Raw genomic sequence first — 23,577 nt, 5'->3', positions numbered from 1 at the left:
TGTAGATATCATTATGTTTTTAATATATCTAACATAATTTCAAACCCTTTTGGATAGATGTTCTAGAGAGCTTTTCAATTTGTTGTGGTAAACTAGAAGTCAACACAGAAGAATTTTTTTATTATCCAATTTTTATAACCCACATATATTGATTGCAAATAAACTATTTTTCTTTTAATCTTGATTCGATGCTGGAATTCATTGTTTCGGTGATTTATTAAAAATGAAAACTTTTCATAGGTAGATGAACTAAAAAGAATGTACAATTTGAACATAAGTTTCATTCATTATACAGGAGTGAAAAGAGCAATAGATAAATTTATGAAAAAAAATGGTGTATCTTGTCCCTCCCAACAAATTATCAAACCCTTTTTGCCCCCATTATTTCAACTTATCCTGAAAAAAGAATCTGGGGCAAAACGACTTTTCATCATTCTTAATAAAAATAATCAGCAACCATCAGTTAAAGCAAAATGGTGTTCTAAACTTAATGTCACAATTAATGAAAAAGAATGGCATTGAAATATTGAGCTACCCTTTTTATAACTAATGATGTAAAGTTTCAGTGGTTCCAATACAGAATATTTCACATGATACTTGGGACAAATAGTCTTATGAATAAAATGAAAATTACTGATGATCAATTATGTTCTTTTGCAAACAAAGTGAGGACAATTTAGAACACCTTATTCTGGCAATGTCATATATCAAAAGGAAATATTGATGAAATGTTACCTCGATCATATTTTCCTTTCATTAATAAGACAATTTTTCTCCTTGGATATTTACCAAAATTTGCTAAAGCAATAAATAATGTTATTTTACGTATAAAATAAAATAAAATGAATAAATGCATTCCAAGCATAGCAGGTGCCAAGAAATACATTAAGTACGAATATGATAACGTGATAACGATATCAATTTTCAAACAATAATTGAGTACACTTTGACAGTGAATGGGAAGTATTTAATGCCGTTGTCTCACAAACTTAGAATTTAAACTTGATGATTATTGTTTTTGTGTTGTTTTTTTACAACGTTTTACATAAATTATTCATAGCATCATTGTTTGTTTATACAACTGAAAAATGTCTATGAATGTTATATCTATGCCTTTTTCATGTGTTAATATATTGTATACATCCCATCTTGCATTTACAGCCTGGAAAATGTCTTTTTCTTTTTTGTCGTTTTTGTTTTTTTTCTTATATATTTTTAAGACAAACCTACATGCATTATATAGATAACCTCAGATGTGATGCTTTTTTTTTCGTTTAATCTCTGATATCATAACAGTATTGTATTATTGTCAATATTGTATATGTATTTGTTTGCAATCTTGAAATACAATGTGTTATTCCTAAGAAAAAGAAAAGGGAATGTAGCATTAGAAAGACGAGCAAACACTGAGTAATAAGGTTAAGATTAAGAGTCTTAAAATATTATACGTGTTTATCTTTGCGAACGCAATGGGTATTATAAGCACGATCTCGTGCGTAAAACGCCGAAATAGATTGCCGACATGATTTTGTTCACAAAATATCACCACGCTATATTTACGCACTTGCTTTCGGATTTGCTCAAGTTATCAAAGAGTGTCGTATTATATGATGAATTGTACAAACATATTGTTTTGTGAAAGAAAGCTTTTTGTTTCTGTTAACGTTTTATCTGGTGTTTTATATCAAGAGAATTTCCCGGTGTATTCATCAATGTCATTTGAATTTGCACGAAATTTTTTCCTGTCTTTTTTTAGTTGCGGTTTTCAATTCTAAACTTGGAAAACCAATATATCACAAGCGAGTAAGTTGTATATCAAAAAGTCGTGTGATTTTACTTTGTATTTGTTTGATGGCTTGTTGAGATCAACCGAAAATGCGTCGTATTGTCCTAAGTCAGTCGTTATTGTACGTTGTGCGTTCACCTCCTGTACTCGGTCAAAGCCAAAGAGTTATAGTAGGGTCTGCTGCGGTTAACAGATAATATGAAGAACCGTAACATAGATCATTTGCAATATATTTAAAAACATGCAAAGTTCAAACAGATAACACATTTGAATGAGTTTGTCTCTTCAGCACGTGAACGCACGTTGGCAGCTAGTTTAGAAAGCTTTCTACATATTTGTGAAAGTATTGAAGATTGTTCTCATCCCAGAAAATAGTCAGCAAACAACCATCGTTTTAATTTGTTAAGAGTTGTCTGATATTCCTTTGTTGAAAAACGTGAAATGGTCCAGTTTTCTTCCTTTATGGTAAAAAAAGCATGCAAATCGTTCAAATGTTGTGAAATAATCTGGAACTGTTTTCCTCTATCGTTCCTTTTGACATTTTAATCATCTTACATTAATTAAAATTACACTCTTTCACAACAGTATTTCAATATGTAGATTTTTATTTCTGCAAACGAAATAAGCTAGGACAATTAGTGTTCAAATTATACATTATATTTATTTTTATAAATTTGATTTTTTCACCGCCTTTTTCAACTTAAATATAACGTTATTTTGATGAATATGGCACACTTCATCCAATCCATGGTATATAACGTAATGTAACTCGGCTTTCCGCTTTCTCCGTCTCAAATTTCGTGAATATAGTAAGTTAATAAGGTAGGAGTGATGTGACACACTCCGGGTCATCAAATGATATACGTATCATTTTCCTAAGGCGCGTTAGGACCTCATACACTTTGAACTGCACACGCACACCGAGCTCACACTTTACCCAGAATTTATCATTAACCATACGAGTTATCAATCAAATGTATATTTGCAGACGGATAATGAGAAACCTAATTCCAAAACGTAACGTGTGAATCAAAAACAGCGCATATAAGTTTAGTCTACCAGTGTTTTAAGTATCGAAAATATATGAACAATATTAGGGAATACGTTTTAAAGCTTACAGAACGCTAAAAAAAACTATGGCCCATCTATACAATATATTTAGTTATCAAGTTAGCGAAGTATCTTCAGAAAATTGGTAAACAAATTAGGTGGAATAAAGATTGTAACAACACAGATTACCCTAATGTTTACAACATATGAAGGCTGAACAATCACACACAATATGTATGGGGATTGCGCCGTCTAGAAAATGTCTACCAGAAATCTTGGTAGTTTTGCAGGAATAGTCGAATGGCGAACTTAACAATACGGCCGGAAGCATTAGCTGAAATTATAAATTCGTTTGTAGACATGTTAAAACACCACAATTTCGTCTGAAAGTGGATATCATATGAATTCAGCTGTGATTGATCGGTAATCACCTCAATCAACACGCAACATACTGAAAAAATGAAAATGTGCTATTATTACAACAAACGTTCCCAAGTGTATGTCAAAGGTGCAAATTGAAAAATACTGGTGATAACTAAATAAAGTACATGTATACGTAATCAACTTGACACTTGTAAAGTCTCATCAGGTAAGCGATCTATTGACTGACAGCACTCATACTTACTCGTTCTAAGCGTATATATAAATAGAGCCATCAAGTAAACTCGAACAAAAGGCATTCGTACACAGGCAAACGTGTTTCAGTACGGCGTATTCATGAAAATGGCGTTTATATCGTTGATGTTCATTGTACTTTGTTTGTCCGATGTGTCTGAAACAACGGAGTCCGCGTGTTCCTCTTTCAACTACGAGGAGAAATTATTGGAAAAGATGGTTAGAAATGAATTCAAAATGGAGCAGGCATTAAAACGTATTGATGATGTTGAAGGCCTAATGCTCAGACAGAACCGAACAATTCAAGGTGAGTTCGGCACATATTTGATAACTTGTTTTAATATGTTTCCTCTTACTGTTTTATCGAATTTGCATCAGTGACATAAATGGTAATAAAGTGAAAAGCAAAAACACGCAGCAGCAACAAACATAGTATATATAAAATGATAAAATGAATAATGTTTGTCAGAATTAAAAAAAAGATACCAACACGAATAACATGTTGGTATGTTAGCCAGTACAACGATTCGTTTCCAAAGGCTTGCAACGAACATGGTTTACGTTCCGAATAATAAAAAGTATAACGGAGAACTTTGAAATGCTGTTGTTGTACGCACGTTCGACTATCTGGCTCTGGTTGTAGTTTTCCTTATTAGATAATCATTTTTGTACTAGTATCTTGTCGTTCCTTACCCCATCTCGATACTGACATACATTTACCAATACAGCTTGCTAGAGCGTTATAATGTTCGTAACCAATATACTTTTCCCGATGTAATGCTCTTATTTTACAGGCGCTTTAATTGGTACTTTAAAAGAAATGGAAGCAAGGCTTGATTCCAAACTGTCGATGTCCTCAACTGGAGCAACATATATTCGATGGGGTCGTTCATCTTGTCATTTTTCGAAGAACAGTCTCGTTTACCATGGATTCGCGGCGGGCACAACATATTCTAGCCACGGAAGGGCCGCAGATTTTCAGTGTCTACCTGCCAATCTTGAACTGGAAACTGTAGTCACAAGAGCTGCCTATATTAACAACATAGTCGGGTCTGAGTACCAAACACACGGAGCACCAGCCTTGTCTTCATTGGCAGACCACGAAGTGCCATGTGCTGTTTGTTTCACGAATGCTTCAACAACCATTATGATTCCAGCAAAGAAAACGTGTTACAATGGATGGAAACTTGAGTATCGGGGCTTTCTGATGATCGGGCGCGACTCCCATCCTAACAACAAGCAATATGCATGTGCTGACAAGGACGCAGAGGGAGCCCAAGGAAGTAGTGAAGTAAATACTGATGGCGCTCTGTTCCACTTTGTTTTCCCGACGTGTGGAACACTTAAATGTCTTCCTTACAACAGCGCATCTGCACTTGCATGCGTTGTTTGTCAAAACTGTAGGACGCATATGATTTGCAAAATGATAAGATGTTCGTTTATCATAGAAATATATAATGAATAAAAGAATGAGATTCTTTCTTATGTACCTGTACATTTTAGAAACAATTATCTTGCCGTGTGGGTGTGTTGGAACAGTAGGAAACGAGAGCAAATGACTATGATCCGAACAAAATGCCTTATATAAATATACTATGTAATTGCCAACGAAATATGTTCAACATTAGTGCACAAATAATATAAGTTTAAAGTGTCTTTAAACTGTGAAATTACAATTTTTTAAACTAAATACTCTAGTTGGTACTGTTAAAAAGCCTGTTCCTCCTGCGGTCAGTTAGAAGTTTGTTTACATCTTATATTTATGTTTTACCACGCTTTACACGTACAGACTATCCCTTTTATGCTGAAAAAATGCCATACTTATACAATTTTCTCTTTTTTAAATAACAGCAAGACTATTTGAAAGTGTAATATTCATATTAATTCAAATTGTATGCTAACAAACGCCAGTATGTTTGTTAAGAAAGTAGTTTTATAATGTAATCACTTAACACGAACACCTTTTATACAAAGGTATTTTTGAGAAATATATTTGTTTGGATATCATATGTACTTTACGGTAATTTGCAAACAAATATGGCTAATATTTATGAATTTCAATTTTAAATTATAAGAAGGCTGTTTGAAGAATTTTCTAAATAACATAATTTACTGACTTTACATAGTAAAGACTTACAGGAATCCGCAATTTGAACAATACAAAGCACTGTTTAGATTGCTTATTATTAAAATATATATATATATATATATATATTATTTATATATATTTATTAAGCGTACAACGCTTTGTTGGCATTTTGATTGAATACAACTGAATCTACTAAGTACGGAATATTATATATATGTGTTAAATGTTTATTGCCTGACTAACAACCGCGTATTGTACACTTGTATTCTTTGATATAAATCCACTGTTGCATAGTTTTGTAAAATAAATAATAGTCGATTTATTCTCTTTATGCATTATTTTTTGTTGCACGACTATTATATATATATACAGCAATGAAAGACGAATATTAAAGCATATTTTAATATGAACATGAATATGATATTGGCATCATTTAATTTAACCAACCTACGCAAATATAATTATGGATGTAACAATTGATCCGTTGATCCATATTAAATTTCGTATGAAAATAATAATGTATTAGAGCTATACTATGGTCGTCGCGGTTGGGTGACGTGCGTTTTGTTGTATGTTGCTTTACTGACGCCACATTAAAACATTGTAGTATAACTGAATTGCGTTTACTCAACGTTTTTAAACTGGCGTCCGTTTCTCTAACACGAACTTTGAGTGACGTGAAGAACTGAAATGACTACGAAATTACGATCGATAAAAAGTAGCAACAAAGGCGCTGTGATGAGACTTTTATCGAAATTTGAGACTTTCAAACGCGAAGATGCCGATTTGTGCATTATGAGTTACACCATCTGTTCAGAACTGGAGATCTTGTTTGAATTAAATAATTTTTTATCTGACGTTTTGGGTGTATAAGAACAAAAGTAAAGATTAGTAAGGGGAGATTAGAACGATCGTAACAAAATAATGTAAAAAACGTAAGTGAAGTAAATAAAGTAAGTTTAACATGACACAAAAACAATTAATACAATATGTTCAACATGTTCACACTAATTTAAAGACTGTGTAGTGAAAAAGTACGTGTTTTATATCAAATAAGGATAAGGCTTCAAGCTTTCGTGTTGACATTTGTTTTATCTGAAGTTTATTCAAACCTCGTTCTAGATGAACAGCAAACTCGGCCTAGAATATACTTGTATATTTACACTTTTATTTATCTTTTTGTACAACAGTTTTTTTCAAATGCCTATTATTCAAATTATACACTTGCCGAACCCGCACAGTAGTTGGCGACTTGCCGTCAGGCTTACAATGTTCACATTTTAAAAATACATTTTGTGATGAAAAATTTGAGTTATTTGGCCTTATTTGTAAGTCATCCTAAGTAGAATGTAATTTGCAATTTACGGAGACGTTAATGACATACAAAGATTGCATTGTTATACCAAAACATGCAGACAAGTCGTGAAGTATGCTTTATCGTAAGTAGATACTCTTTGTTTACTATTGTTTACTTTATATGTACATGTATGATTAATTGTAAAATCTTATTCGATGTGTTCATCTGTAAACGTTTTATTTGGTGTTTTATATCAAGATAATGTTCCGGTCTTTTCATTCATAACCGTTGAATTTGAATGCATTTTTGTCCTGTCTTTTGTAGTTGCGGTTGTCAATTCTAAACATGGAAAACCAATCAAACCCAAAGCGAGTAAGTTGTACTTAAGGAAGTAGTGTGATTTTGTTTTGTTTTTGTAATATGGCTTACTGAGCGTACCGAAAAAAGTCGTATTTTCCTAAATCAGTCGTAATTGTACGTTGTGCGTTCACCTTCTGTACTCGGTCAACGCCAAAGAGGTGTGGTAGGATCTACAGCGGTTAACAGATAATATGAAGAACCATCATATAGATCATTTGTAATATATTTTAAACATGTAAAGTACCAACATATAACACACTTTGAATGAGTTTGTCTGCATAGCACGTGACCTTACTTTGAAAGCTAGTTTGGAAAGCTATCTCCATATTTGTAAAATAATAAGAATTATTTTCTCATGCGATTGTAGCAAATAGTCATCAAACAACCATCGTTTGTTTTTTTAAAAGAGTTTTATGATACTCCTTTGTTGAAAACGTGTAATTGTGAAATTTTCTTCCTCATTCATACTTTCAAATGTGGTTTACTAATCTGGGACTGTTTTCATCTATCTAAAATGTATCAAAACTACGCTATTTGAAAACAGTATTTCAATATGTAGATTTTAATTCTGAAGATGAAACTTCATTTTTTTTTCAAATATACATTTGCTATTTCACCGCCTTTTTCAACTTAAATATAAAGTGTAGTTGATTAAAACGGCACACTTCACTCAATCCACAGTAATGTACGTAATTTAATTCGGCTTTTCTCGTCCCGACTTTCTTGAGTCTAGTAAGTTAAATAGATAAGAGTGCTTTGACAAATTACGGGGCCCCAAATAATTTAGCCTTTAGCCTTTAAGGACCTCAAAAACTTCGAAATACTCACACACACACACACACACACACACACACACACACGCACGCACGCACGCACGCACGCACGCACACACACACCCTCACACACACCCTCACACACACACACACACACACACACACACACACACACACACACACACACACACACACACACACACACACACACACACACACACACACACACACACACACACACACACACACACACACACACACACACACACACACACACACACACACACACACACACACACACACACACACATACACACACACACACACACACACACACACACACACACACCCACCCACACACACACACCCACACACACACACACACACACATACTTGTAAAACCTTCCAACCGGGGAAATGTGTTCTAAACCTACCAACCGGGGACCACCATTTCCACATATTCTAGAAAGCTTAAAGTGATAAAGAACATACAAGTTTCGAACCTAAAATACGATTTTGACATAAAAATTATGATAAATAGGGTAATAAATCAAAGAAAATTTTACATGCACACCGGGGAATTATGTGCGTACCAAATGAGGAACTGCGATGTGTGCCAACTGGGGAACGGTGTATACCAACAGGGGTACTAAGTGCGTACCAACTGTGGAACTTCAATGTGTACCAACAGGGGAACTTAGTGCGTTCCAACTGTGGCACTTCAATGTGTTCCAACTGGGGAACGGTGTATACCAGCAGGGGTGCTATGTGCGTACCAACCGTTGAACTTTAATGTGTGCCAACAGGGGAATTGTGTTAACCAAGAGAGGAACTTAAGCGCGCTATCACCGTGGAGCTTCAATAATGTCCAACGGGGAATTTGCGTTTACCAACAGGGGTAATTGTGTGTAATCTTGGTACCGTTGTTAATAGGACAATGGCGTGCACGTTCATGGATAATATTTAAGTTAGTACAAAAATTGAAAAGAATATGTATGAAACAATATTTAAATTAAATATGTTTATCATATGACCTTATATAAGTTATACAAAAATGCCTTATTTGATTGACTCAAATATTATTCACATCAAAATAAGAATAAGAGACAAAACGCAAATCAAACAATACATTAATGACTTCATTAGCTATAAGCCGACTACAAGCATGCAAGTGCTGCATTATACCATAACAATCATGGTGCAATTAATCAACAAATGAATACAATTCGTTCTTAAAACTAAAAAATAATGTTATTTTTTTCAGGCCACGCTATTTGTCAAACCGAATGAAGGAGAGGGGAGGCGGCTTATTTGTTTAATTCCTTTTTTCCATCAGAAAAAAGCATTCACGATTTTCACCTACTATGAAGTTTTTTATCCTAAAAGTAGAACTGCCCATATGCATATAGATTGAGTAGTGTAAATTTTCTTTGTCCTTACTCTGAGATTATAAAATAACTCATGCATTTAAATTAAATTAATCCCCTGAAACAGGTAAACATCAGAAAATTCATTCACACGCATGGCAACTTCCACTTCACTTAAATTGTTTTAAATACATTTATTGCATTTTTAAAAATAATAAAATCTGTAACTTTAAACAATCATGAACGTTTCACAACGAATGTGGCGAGGCCTGAGAAACTAAATAGTTAAGTAAACTAGCAAAACGACTTGATAACAATGCATTTTGACGCGACAGTAACTTAGTCTACGGCGGTAGGTCAATCTGAATAATGATCAGTAGTTATTGTTATAATATATGTATTCCAATTCTACAACTGTGATACCATTACACATGTGCTGTATTAAAAAATACAGTATGTATGCACTTGTTTGAGTAGAGAATGCCAAAAACGGGTTAACGTTAATAATGAACTTACATTTAATTCTACCTGTCGAAATAACAGATTATATTTTAAGGAAAATAGTCACTGGCAATCGCTTTGTTTTCCCTTGCAAACCAAACACCTTTTTTAAGATTTGAATTCACGTATTTTTTTCAAACTACCTTAATGTTAACCAACTTATGTACCTAATTTTTGCATAAAATATAATAGAAAGAGTGTATTTTAAGCACTGAAAAATTATGCCGATGTGTCATCCATATGTTATTTGTTGAAAACAATATAAAAGTAATAATTAATGTTGTTATACACGTATAATCACCGCTGACTTTGACAGCATTATCATTATATAAAAACACTAATAATTAAATATGAACCAAAGCAAACACTTATCAAACACGTAGTTTAATATTATTTTGAATCACTTACATTATAGTATATATACTTACTGGGAGTGCACATGTGGATCAATTGTTAAACCCTTGTTGGTGCCAACTTAAAAATAATATGTACCAACAGGAAAATTATAACAGTGTGACTCAATTCTGAATATACAGAACCAAATCGAACAAGATCAATTTCGCATACATGTCAAAACACTTAATTACATTTCAGATGGCAGATAACATGGTTAACATAATGACTAATCACTTAAAACAACCGACAGTATAGCATCATATCGCAAAGTGTATAAACATTATTAATTATTAGCTTTGTGCCTGCATTTACACATCACATATAAATATATGTTTCAAATATGTTGTGTTCTAGGTAATCTAAGTGTGTGTATATGAAGAGTATTCGAAAAAACAAGTAAATAGCTTGTGTTAGAATGCATAAAAGAGGTCAGTCGCAAACGCGATAAATTGTTTTAACAATATCTTAGTCTGGGAAATGGGTATGTTAATTGATCTTTAACCATAAATGAGAAAAAAAACATAACTAAATCTGGCATCTTAGTAATTTTCATCGTCGTTGAATTATAAACTTCAATAAAAACATGGGAAAAAATGCATAACTCCTCGCGAATTTTTGTAGATCAAGCAATTTTGATATGAAAATATATATAAACATACCAATTATATACACAAAGCAAATATGTGAATTGATAGCTAATGTGAATATCTACACGCAAAACAAATGCACAAAAATCTGTGTAGGAAATTATTGTAATATTTAACAACTATTTAATCAATTCTAGTGCGATATTTACGCAATAAGTTACATTTTGGTAAATGTTTACTTTAAAATAACTATTAAGTACTCAACTACAAGTCAGACACCTGTCATTCAAAACAAATTTTGTAAAATTGACAAAATATTCATTTGTATTCTTCATATTATAGCAGTAGTTTAGCAGTAGTTTTTTTATTTTATTTAAAATGTAAATTTTATCCGACTGAATTTTTTGTGTGCCTTCTCTGAACGTTTAGCCTTCTAGATTGATTTGTTATCATGTTTGCTATATTCATTCATATTCAACAAATTTAGGGTAAAAAATAACTTGTATAGTGAGTAACTCGTAGAAACTCGTAATAGAAAGTACAAAGAAACACTCATTGGCCGAACTATATACCAATCCTAATTTGTTCGGCGATAAGATTATGAACAAATATCGTTTTTGGCAGAACCGTATTAATAAAACATTCAAATACAATAAGCACACATATATCGTTTTCGAAAAGAGTATATAGAACAAGAAAACACAAAAAAATGTGGCAACTTCATCCTTTAACGTATTCTCCTAAACGTGCATTATATGTGTAATATTTTTTTAAGTTAAAAGTCCCCGTCGCTTTTTTGTTTCAATAAAATTTCTGCAAAAGTCTTTGACATTTTTCCAACTTCTGTTGCGAAGGTCATTCTCACTTTCAATTCATGCAAGTATTTCTTTTTTCTCTGGTAATTTACCCATTATCAAAAAACGATCAAAGTGTCTGTGAACAGCTCCTTTTTCGTTTTCACTCCATTGATTGTTGGCTGCTTGTTATGTTCTCCTGGTATTTGAAGTACTCTTTTCTGTACATGGATAATAAAACACAATATGACGTCGCTAACTGCCATTTGTAAGATATTCATATTAAATATATATACTTCAGTACAATTTTTCATAGCAAAATTACGACAAAAGCGTCCAGGTACTTACGGCACCTGATAATGACATAGATGTCACACGACAAATTTGGAAACATTATTTTGCCTAATGAATCAAACAATTACTTTTTTAAAAATTGGCTGAATACACCGACGTAGCATGTCATTACATATACCAGGTTGTTCCAAACATGTTATCAAATTTCGAAAAAGTATACAATGAATATTTTTTACAGATACTAATAAGACAAAATGTATGCACGGTTTAATGAAAGGTATTGTACTTCTCTGGACAAATGTGTTGGAAGAAAAAAGAACTGGTGAACGGACTGTGGTTCACGGTAAATCATGTATGTATTGTGCGGTGGTGGGTATAAAATGAACTATCTTTTCTTACCCATGTCAGAATGTATCGTATAGTAAAATATCGAGTAGACGCTATTGTTTTTTTGTTGTTAAGATAAAATATCAACCAATGTCCATATGTAACACGCAAGTTAAATTTCCTAATGTCTCAGAGTTTCATACACAGTAATTGGCAGCGTATAAGTCTTATACTGAAAATTAAAATTAATGATATTACACTTCTTGGATAAGCGATGATTAACGTTTTTGTGATTATGATGAAGTCGATGTTTATAGACTACAGTGGTTAATACACATGCTCACCAGTTTCATTGACAAGTGTAAATTCTAAATTCTTTGTGTATATGAAGATTTTGAAAGACAAGTAGTTCATAGTCACTACAACTGGTAAACAATATTTTATTCTTTTAAAATTCGCATAACGTGTGCTATAACATGTTAATATAATGATCATCGACGTACGTGTTATGTTAAGCCCAAATACTAATTAGCATCACCCGGAATAAATATTGGCACAATATAATTTAAGGCAAAATTACGCCCATTTCACTGAAGACTAAACCAAACCAGAAAATACCCCTTAGTAGCTTCGACATAGTGAAATATTACAAACCGTCTCATCGACTTCTTCCGTGTGCACGGGGGTTGTTTGTCCTGGTTCCTGGCTGTCCGTAGATCTAGTAGTCATTGTGTTGCCTATTCAAAACAACAATAAAAAATGGTATAACACATAATTTACTCAGGGTTAAAATGTTCGTTATTCATGAAACCATTTAGTACAACACATTGGCATTAATTCTTTGTACAACAATTACAATAATTTCATGATGTTCATAATATGATTTTAAGAATGTGTAGTAATAACAAAATCACTGTGAAACATACCCTTTTTTGTTCCGTACATTTCTGAAAATGCAAAAAAAAATACACATTATCAGACAGAACGCATTTCAAGTAGAGCTTGACGACGTTCAATGATAAACCATTTTAATTCACGGCTGAAAGGTATTTAACGAGAAAATACGCCTTAGTAAGGTAAAATTACGCCCATTTCACTGAAGACAAAACCAACCAGAAAATACGCCTTAGTAGCTTCGACCTTGCGAAATATTACAAACCGTCTCATTGACTTCTTCCGTGTGTATTGATGTTGTTTGTCCTGGTTCCTGGCTGTCCGTAGATCTAGTAGTCATTGTGTTGCCTATTCAAAACAACAATAAAAATTGGTATTACACATAATCTAGTCAGTGTTAGAAAGTTCGTTAGTTATGAAACCATTAAGTACAACGCATTTGTATCAATGCATGTGTAGTAATAACAAATCACTGTGAAACATACCCATTTTTTTGCTCCGTGCATTTCTGACAATTCAAATAACAAATACACATTATCAGACAGACCGCATTAAAGTAGAGCTTGACGACGTTCAATGATTAAACATTTTAATTCACGGCAAAAAGATATTTGAATATCTGTATTTAAAAAGAATAACTCATGAATGAACATGAATGCAATCATGAAACTGATTGGCTATATTTATAAAAATAATAATTCAAAAGACATTTAAAGCTAATTTAAAATGTGATAAATATCAGTGATAAATTCATCACAGATGACGTCTTAACAATAGAATGTACCTTTCTCCATGGAAGTGTTGGTACTCCATAATCATATCGGAGTTCCTCGCCAATTGCAATGTCTCTGTCGGCGAAAGTGCATAGATGGGGAGTTTGGTTGACTTCAACTATTTTCATTACACAATTTTGTTTTGCGTCTCCATTTTCGGCATCATTTATCATTCGACCCTCGTGGAATATATCGTTGGTAGCGTCAATGCTGAATAAGACATTTAAATAAACACTTCTGGTGCTTTAAACTAAAATAACGCGCATGCCAAATTTAATTATTATGGTGAAAAAACTAAAGATTATTCTTCTTCTAATGGCGTGATTTAAACGTTTGATGTGCAAAGTAAAGCTAATTTGTAGTTACCAGCAAGATTTGTCTCTGTATTTAAAAAAGTAAATGAAGCTGCCTTGACCCTCCTGTTCATACTCCTTTTCTAATTGCATGTTTTACTCGTGTTATCAGATCCCCTTTGTATTCGAGAAGAAAGTCTCCTTTTTTAAAAGGCTAAGTGGCAAAGACTCCTTCGCCTGAAATATTTATATTTGTAGACATTTTATATTAATAATCACTTTGGTCAAATAATTGAAGGCTAGATATAGGCGCCAATAGTGTTTTATTCATAAATAATCAATAAATCTTTATGCTACTTCCATACTTCTGCCCAGTATTAAGTAACCCAATAGTCCATGTTTGTTTTCTTCTTTTTAATGGAAAGGGGCTACGATGTTCTTTTATTATTTCTAAACGTGTTTAAACATAACCATATACAAAAATATTTGTACCTATGACATCATTGACGGTTTTTACTTCAAAACCTGGTGGATCAACGTAATTCTGACAGTACGTTCTTGCGAGATCAAGGGGACTTGGACCCTTTTGGCTACTAAATGTTAAAATGGAAATGTCGATGAGAAAAACAACAAGAGCTGTCAGAAAACAGCGCGCTCGACTATTCAAGTGCTTGACAGTATAAAGTAAGCCACCATGGGGAAATTGTTCATATTCAATAAGGTCAAGGTACTATAGTCATATTCTAACTGGAAGAGGACCATAATTGAAACATATGGATCCTATGTCAATGCCATGTTACTTGTGAATATGTTACTATGTCGTAATAAATAAGTTTAAGCCAAACATATTGATCGCTTATGTTTTAAAGAAATGGTTAATTATAGACGATTCTGAGTTCAGGTTTCCACAAAACATATGTATTGAACATTTGTAAAGATATAAAACAAACTAATAAGATTGTATTTCAAGTTGGGGTCATGTTGGTCAAGAAGTATGCAAAATATGAAAGCAGCATGTCAAGGGACAATTAAAATATTTGAGGTGGTAAGCAAACTTTAACAAAGAATTATTAATAATATGCATATTCTAAGTGAAAAAAGGGGCCATAATTCTTACAAAATGTTGTTTACAGTAGTCTGCTCTTGTTTATAGATTGGGGTCATGTTGGTAAAGAAGTATGCAAAATATGAATGCAATATGTCAAGGGACAAAGAAAATATTTAAGGTGGTACGCAAACTTTAACATAGAATAACCAATAGTATGCATATTCTAAGTGAAAAAAGGGGCCATAATTCTTACAAAATGCTTTTTACAGTTGTCTGCTCTTGTTTATAGATTGGGGTCATGTTGGTAAAGAAGTATGCAAAATATGAAACCTTATGTCAAGGGACAAAGAAAATATTTGAGGTGGTACGCAACTTTAATAAAGATTTATCAATAATATGCATATTCTAAGTGGAAAAGGGGCCATGATTCTTACAAAATGCTTGTTACAGTTGTCTGCTCTTGTTTATCGATTGGGGTTATGTTGGTAAAGAAGTATGCAAAATATAAAAGCAATATGTCAAGGGACATAGAAAGTAATTGCGGTGGTACGTAAACTTTAACAAAGATTTATCAATAATATGCATATTTTAAGTGGGAAAAGGGGCCATAATTCTTACAAAATGCTTGTTACAGTTGTCTGCTCTTGTTTATAGATTGGGGTCATGTTGGTAAAGAAGTATGCTAAATATAAAAGCAATATGTCAAGGGACATAGACAATATTTGAGGTGGTACGCAAACTTTAACATTCCAACGCTCACGCTCACGCTAACGCCGACGCCGGGGTGAGTAGGATAGCTCCACTATATATATATATATAACGTAAAACACTGTAGAGCTCTAGGCAGTTTTCGTTATATATATATAACGAAAAACTGTCTAGAGCTCTACATTGTTTTACGTTTATTTAAAAAATATATTCGTGAAATATGTACCGTAAAACAAGCTTTGTAATCAAATGATATTAATATAAATCGATCTTTAGAATTCGTCTTCCAGTATTACTTTAAAGTTTACATAAAAACGCTTTTTAATAGCAATTGAAAGTTGTAAACATAATTAAAAAGCTTACCTTAGTTTAATGCGTTTGTTCGCTCGAAACTCCATTTTTCCAACTTACTTTCACTAAATGATATAAATACCGAGTGTATGATTTTTAAACAGCGCAACCGGGGAACTGTTATAAGCCTGGATACACACTCGATTGTAATTTGGTCAATATTTGTGTATATTTTGTGCATGCCACAAACCCGCTAATCGGGGAAGGCGTTGGATTTCTAATTTAAATTGACAGTTTGGTATTTCATACACGTAGATTAGAGATTTTCGCCTAAAACCAACCGGGGAATTCCCCGGTTGGTAGGTGTTCCCCGGTTTGTTGGTGTGTATTCATACGATTTTCCCCGGTTGGTAGGTTTTACAAACTCACACACACACACACACACACACACACACACACACACACACACACACACACACACACACACACACACACACACAAACACACACACATACACACACACACACACACACCCTCTCACACACACACACACACACACACACACATAATTAATCAGAAACCACACGCATGCCTAAAACGATTACAATAATATGTACATTTGCAGACAAACAATGACAAAATGAATTCCAAAACGTTACGTAATATTAGTTTACCGGTGTTTTAAGTATCGTAAATCTATTAACACGATAAGGGATTTTTTTTAAGTTAATAGTACACAAAGAAAAATGGCCCATCTGTACAATATATTTAATTATCAAGTTGGCGATGTATCTTCAGAAAATAACTAAACATTAAATGAACAAATTATAACAACACAAATTGCTCTAGTGTTTAAAACCTCTGAAGGCTGAACAATGACAAAAGAAATGTACGGGGATTGTGCTCTCTTGAAAATGTTTGCCAGAAATCTTGGTAGGTTTTCAGTAATAGTCACATTGCCAATTTAAAATAACTGCTGGAATCACTAGCTGATATTGAAAATCGTTTATAGACATGTTAGTAAGCTGACCAACTAGCTAAGTCCTTCGTGCGAGTTGATTTATTAAAACCAAACCGTCGATATGCAAGAAAATATAAAAAAACACCGAGTTTTATTTGTCGTAAAGTGGATTTCAGATTAATTCCACTGTCATCATCTCAATCATCAAGCAATATACTGAACAATGAAAATATGCTCTTATTACAACATACGTTCCCAACTGTTTCTTATAGTGTGAAAGTGTAGGTCACAGGTTAAAATTGAACTTTATAAAGTTCATGTACTCGTAATCAACTTGACTCTTGTAAAGTCCCATCAGGTAAGCGATCTATTGACTGACGGTACTCTTACTTACTCGTTTTAGCGTATATATAAATAAAGCCATCAAGTAAACTCGAACAGAAGGCATTCATACACAGGCAAACGTGTTTCAGTACGGCATATTTATGAAAATGGCGTTTATATCGTTGATGTTCATTGTACTTTGTTGGTCAGACGTGTCTGAAACAACAGAGCCCGCGTGTTCCTCTTTCAACTACGAGGAGAAATTATTGGAAAAGATGGTTAGAAATGAATTTAAAATGGAGCAGGCATTAAAACGTATTGATGATGTTGAAGGACTTGTGATCAGACAGAACCGAACAATTCAAGGTGAGTTCGGCACATGTTTTATTATGTTTTCTCTTACTTAATGCATTTGAATTTTGCAATAGTTTCATAAATGATTATAAAGTGAAAAACAAAAACGCGCAGTAGCAACAAAAATATTATATTACCAACACGAAGAACATTTTGGTATGATAGCCAGTGAGTGAAACGATTTGTTTCCAAAGGCTTGCAATGGCCGGGGTGCTATTTTCAATATAAGCTATGCAGGTTTTACTAGTATCTGGTCATTTCTTACCCCAACTCGATACTGACATATATTTACCAATAAATCATGCTAGATCGTTATTATGTTCGCATTCCATACAATTTGCCGAATGTAATATTCATCTTTACAGGCGCCATTGGTACTTTGAAAGAAATCGAAGCAAGACTTGATTCTAAATTGTCGATGTCCAAAACTGGAGCAACGTTTATTCGATGGGGTAGACCTTCGTGTCCTCATTCGAACAACAGTCTCGTTTACAATGGTATTGCTGCGGGCACTCATTATTCTATCAGCGGAGGGGGAGCAGAATATCAGTGTCTACCTGCTGATCCTGAACTGGAGACTGTTGTCACAAGAGCCGACTATACAAGCAACATATACGGGTCCGAATATCAGACTCACGGAGCAACAGCTTTATCTTCATTGGCTGACCATGAAGTACCCTGCGCTGTTTGTTTTACAAACGCTACAACAACCATTATGATTCCAGCAAGGAAAACCTGTTACAGTGGATGGAAACTCGAGTACCAAGGTTTTCTGATGGCTGAGCGCGACATTCATGCTACCAACAAGCAATACGTGTGTGTTGACAAGGATGCCGAGTCAGCCCAAGGAAGTAATCCAGCAGATACTGATGGCGCTCTGTTCCAATTTGTATTCCCGACGTGTGGAACATTAAAATGTCCTCCTTACAACAGCGCATCTGCACTTGCATGCGTTGTTTGTTCCAAAATTTAGGGCAATCATGATGTCAAAACATTATAAATATTTGTTTATCATCGAAATAGTGCCAGTACGTGATTCTGACTTAAAAACATTTTAGAAACAATTATCTGGCATTGTTTGTGCGTTGGAACAGTAACAAACGTTAATTAGAGTGTATTACTATGAACGAAACAAAATGCTTCATATTCGTATGTAATGTAATAATCAATTATATATATTTTACCTGAGCGATCAAATAAGCTAAGTTGACTGTGATTTTTAAACTGATTGAACAAATTTTCAAATTTTTAGTATAAATAACGTGGTAATAAACCTTTTGCTCAATCAGTCGTTAATATGTTTTTATATATTATATGCATGTTCTACCAAGCTTTACACGTACAGCAATTCGTCGTATGCTGATTAAATGCCATTCTTGTAATTACACAATGTTGTCTTTTTTGGTAACAACACTGCGATGACTTCTTACATATGATCGATATGACGGTTTTTCATAAAATCTGTTAACCGCTGTAGATCCTACCACACCTGTTTGGCTTAAACCGAGGACAGGAGGTGAACGCACGACGTACAATTACGACTTATTTAGGTAAAAACTTTTTTTTTCGGTGAGCTCAGTAAGCCATATTACAAATACAAACAATATCACACTACTTTCTTAAGTTCCCTTACAGCTGTTACATTTATTTTTTCAGAATTCTTTATTTTTTTACTTTAAGAGAAAGATGATAACCAACATGTTGTGTATTTAAAGGAGCAGTTCATCTTTGTAGATTTCTTTTTCTAATTGTACGCATGGAAAGCTACCTGTTATTGTACTACTAAGACAGATATAGCCCGGGGGCAAACAAACATCGTTGTTTGTTAGTGTTCACTGATTTCACGTTCAATGTGGCGTCTTAAATTACCACTGTGGTATAGGGTCGAATTTGACTTGTAACCTTTCACCACTTAGATACCTATTTTTACATGTTTGTAGTCCCTTAGAAAGCTATATTTAATTAAATAAATTCAAGTTTTTAGGCTTCATCTCCATACCTTAGATACTGATGAGCAGCAAACAGCATAAAACCTGAACAGAATGCCAGTTACTCACAGGCTGTTCTGGTTTTATGCGTGTACACATAGATATTTTCACTTTTTATATTGAATATAAATAATTTGATTTGTTGATTCAAAATTCACCAAAAATTAAAATTTCATACTACATTAATTGTGATGTGACTTCAAATTTTGCAACAGAGTATAAGAATGGCGTAAGTTGTCAAAACAGTTTTTCACTTGATTATAATGCTTTAAAATGTTGAAGAATCATCTTTAAAAAAAAACAAGAGGAAAGTTTTCACTAAGAAAGTGAGGAATTTAATTCGACTTATTAAAAGTGCAAAGCCATTTTTATTGACTTATCTCATTGTATAGTCCAATTATTCATAAGCACCTGACAAGGAAAGTATATTTCATTGTATAGTCCAACTATTCATAAGCACCGGACAAGGAAAGAATATTTACAACAACAATTAACGCAACTCCCATTGTGTGTGCTACATACATATATGTACTGGTACATTGGCCGGTACAATAAAACTGGGCGAAATAATGCAAAATTATATTTTGCTGCAGCAATACTGTATGGTGTCAAAAACTAATGCTATTTACAAGGAGTATAAAGGGGATGTTAAATGTCTATGACCGACTAGTCTGAAACGGGTAATTTAACCTTAAGAGTTTGTACAATTCACAATTTCCTGGCAGCTAGTCTTCGGACAACTACAATATTGATCTAATAATATTTTGATGACATGTTTTAAATTTTATCTTTATCGCCTGAGGGATGTGAAAGTAGATTACCACAAACAAATCCTGTGAAGAGTGACCGACCAAGTGACTTCAATAAACATCCTTTAAATCTTTGCTTTCAGAGGTGTAACTAAACAGGAAACCAATTCATTTCAAACTAGAGTGTTTTACATTAAAAGAAAATAAAAAGATGCAAATATGTAAAGTGTTGTTAGTTTTATTATGACTATTTCCTGGCAAATACATGCAACAAAATATTTTGCACTTTCAACACCACGTCATCATAATTATGCAAATAATAATGACAATTTGTATATTTTTAGCACAGAAAAATATATGGTGGCATGTAGGCTACATCCAAAATATATACTTCTTTATGTACACACATGAAGACCTAAACATGAGACCTCACATGCCAACATGAAGAAGATTATATATTGGATTTCTTAACAATGCAACAGTAGAGATCTGAATTGGTTTACAGATTTGTAGTGCATGTAACAAAACTTCATCTTGTAATATTCAAAATTGATTTTTTTCTGCATTAAATACTAATCAGTTTATCTATATCTATTTACATGTACATAAACCTTATTTACACCATTTCTTTATATTTCATTTCCTATTTTTCGAACAAAATAAACGAAACTCGTTGAATAAATAAGAACTAGGCATTCGGCTTGTCTAGAAAATGGCGGACATGTCGTTAGCAACCGGCGCGCACGATTTATCGATCGCTGATTGGTCGATCGATATGTATTTAAAGCCACACATCTTGAAATAAAATACACGTTAATCAATACATATAGATGCAATTTGAAAGTGTGCAAAATTGTCAGTAAATCTATAGCCTTGTTAGCAAGTAATTTATCATTCAAACGGCTTTTAAAACCGAAAGTAGGATTTCTTTACATATACATGTGTACGTCCATGTCGAAAAACGCGATTATTTTTTAAGTTGTAAAGCGCAAAAAAAGACTGATTTCTACCTTGTAACCACCATATATATTCTAATTGGCTAGATGAAATTAAATCTATAGCCTAGTTAGCAAGTAATTTATTATTTTTCAAACGGTGCCGCTTTAAAAACCGAAAGTAGGATTTCTAGACGTATACGTCCTTTTCGACAAACGCGATTATTTGTAAGTTGTAAAGCGCAAAAAAGCCGGATTTCTACCTTGTAACCACGAGATATATTCTAGTTGGCATAGATAAAATATTTTTCTTATTTATACTTTAATTTACTATGCCAAATAATGTGTGTGGCTTTAAGAATCTGATTGACAGTTGGCGAGATGTCAATTATGTATAAAATCCTACCAAGTTCACTGATAGCTATTTTTTAGAACAACATATTCCTCCTTTCAAAACTGTCTCTTAATTGTGTTAAAATATTTTCGATACTTATATTACTGGTGGACTTAAGTTATATGTGTAGTATTAGATTCACAAGACGTTTTGGCATTCCGTTTTACATTTTAAGTCGCCATATGTATACTTCATTGTGATCATTATAGACATGCGTTTTGTTTTTGATTCATACTGGGTTAAGTATGAGATTCTGTGTGTGTGTGAATTTTGAAGTATATGAGGTCCTTCCGCGCCAGAGGCTGCATTATGTGAGGACCCAGAGTGTGCCCCAGCACTCCTACTAAATTAACTTTATAAACTCACGAAAGTTTGGACGAATTTTTAGTTATAGCTGCAATTTGCAGCTACTTAGTTATTTTTTAAACATTCTTATTTTTCTTAGTTTTGGTTTGTCGGGAAAGCCGATTTACCCGGAGCCGGAGGAAACCCCTCCTGTCTGGTGATCACCAACCAAACTCACATGCTTTATGGCACAGGGGTTTAACCAGGGCCGACGAGGTGAGAAGCTTGTGTACTAAGTACTGCGCTTAATGAACAGACAGTGCTTACTCTAAAACCGTTTTTTACCCGATGCTTTGCATTGACCGTTCCAATGCGCTGATCCCAGTTTTTATCATTTTTTGTTTATAACTTGTGTTCTGTTATAAAATAAGCGATAAGAACAAGACTTTGACTGTCATTGTTTTTTTATGTTTAACCAAACCAAACCATGAACTCTGGTTAATCTACCGCGTTAAAGAAAGGTAAATCCTCATATTTTATACGATTATTGATTTTGATATAATCACCTGTATGTGGATTTTTTCATACGGTTGTAGAATATAGTCATTTTTGCGCATTATCTTTATTGGTTGAGGGCATTTCCTATGTCCTGTTTACAGTCAAAAGCTATTTGTATTATTAGTGAATCATTGAACAACCAACTTTAACAGTATTTGTTTTCAGATAATAACTCTTGGACTAACAGGGCGTCGGGTATGTACACATATGGTAAGGTCAAGGAGCATAAACTGATGAGTACGACTGTTATCATGTAAATAAGGGAATACTTACAAAAAGCAGTCAAATTATTGAAAAGAATTCATTCATCTATAACCAGTTAATTTAATTGCAATAAAAGTATTCTTATTTCTATACACACACACAAATATTATATATATATATAATATATATATATATATATATATATATATAGTAATATATATATAATATATATATATATATATATATCTATATATCTATATATTATCTATATCTATATCTATATCTAGATATATACTATATATCTATCTATCTCATCTATCTCTATCTATCTATATCTATCTCTCTCTAGTACTCATATTATATTATATATATATATTGTGTCATACCATATGATCGATTGTTTAAACTGATGTCTTTGTGATGAAATCTATTTGTCTTCCTGTTAACGTTTGGTGTTTTATCTCAAGATAATTTTCCGGTCTTTACAACGACGTTAGTCTACTTTGAACGAATTTTCTTCCTGTTCTTCAGTTGCGGTTTTCAAGTCTAACATTAAAAAATAAAACGCACGCGTGTGTTGCA

General features: G+C 33.2%; 1 protein-coding gene and 1 long non-coding RNA gene across 7 annotated transcripts; one reads left to right on the top strand and one right to left on the bottom strand.

Moving 5' to 3' along the window:
- Positions 1-3,521: 3,521 nt before the first annotated feature.
- On the top strand, positions 3,522-20,839 carry LOC127875451 (uncharacterized). Of its 2 annotated transcripts, none has more exons than XM_052420512.1 (2): positions 3,522-3,758; positions 18,248-20,839. In XM_052420512.1, the coding sequence occupies exons 1-2, from the start codon at positions 3,554-3,556 to the stop codon at positions 18,853-18,855; spliced, it is 813 nt and encodes a 270-aa protein (XP_052276472.1). In that variant the 5' UTR covers positions 3,522-3,553; the 3' UTR covers positions 18,856-20,839. The 2 variants fall into 2 exon arrangements, with proteins under 2 accessions (XP_052276472.1, XP_052276471.1); XM_052420511.1 differs by lacking the exon at positions 3,522-3,758 and adding an exon at positions 17,637-17,894.
- LOC127875453 (uncharacterized) lies at positions 10,207-16,721 on the bottom strand. Of its 5 annotated transcripts, none has more exons than XR_008047428.1 (8): positions 16,316-16,720; positions 14,689-14,786; positions 14,270-14,433; positions 13,915-14,113; positions 13,396-13,478; positions 13,163-13,183; positions 12,891-12,973; positions 10,207-11,836 (listed from the first exon to the last, which is right to left on the bottom strand). It is a non-coding gene; the product is annotated as an uncharacterized LOC127875453 (long non-coding RNA). The 5 variants fall into 5 exon arrangements; XR_008047427.1 differs by having other exon boundaries at positions 14,689-14,789; positions 16,316-16,719; XR_008047430.1 differs by lacking the exon at positions 14,270-14,433 and having other exon boundaries at positions 14,689-14,789; positions 16,316-16,721.
- Positions 20,840-23,577: the final 2,738 nt, after the last annotated feature.

The sequence above is a fragment of the Dreissena polymorpha genome, chromosome 3 (genome assembly GCF_020536995.1).
Source record: "Dreissena polymorpha isolate Duluth1 chromosome 3, UMN_Dpol_1.0, whole genome shotgun sequence".
Classification (NCBI taxonomy): domain Eukaryota; kingdom Metazoa; phylum Mollusca; class Bivalvia; order Myida; family Dreissenidae; genus Dreissena; species Dreissena polymorpha.
Note: the sequence above shows the minus strand (reverse complement) of the source record. Positions and strands in the feature narration are given on the sequence as shown.

Excerpts from the sequence above, each read along its gene's own strand:
- LOC127875451 (XM_052420512.1), top strand. The coding sequence starts at position 3,554 with ATGAAAATGGCGTTTATATCGTTGATGTTCATTGTACTTTGTTTGTCC. Across the intron at positions 3,759-18,247 it reads ACAGAACCGAACAATTCAAG|GCGCCATTGGTACTTTGAAA; the intron begins GTGAGTTCGGCA and ends TCATCTTTACAG.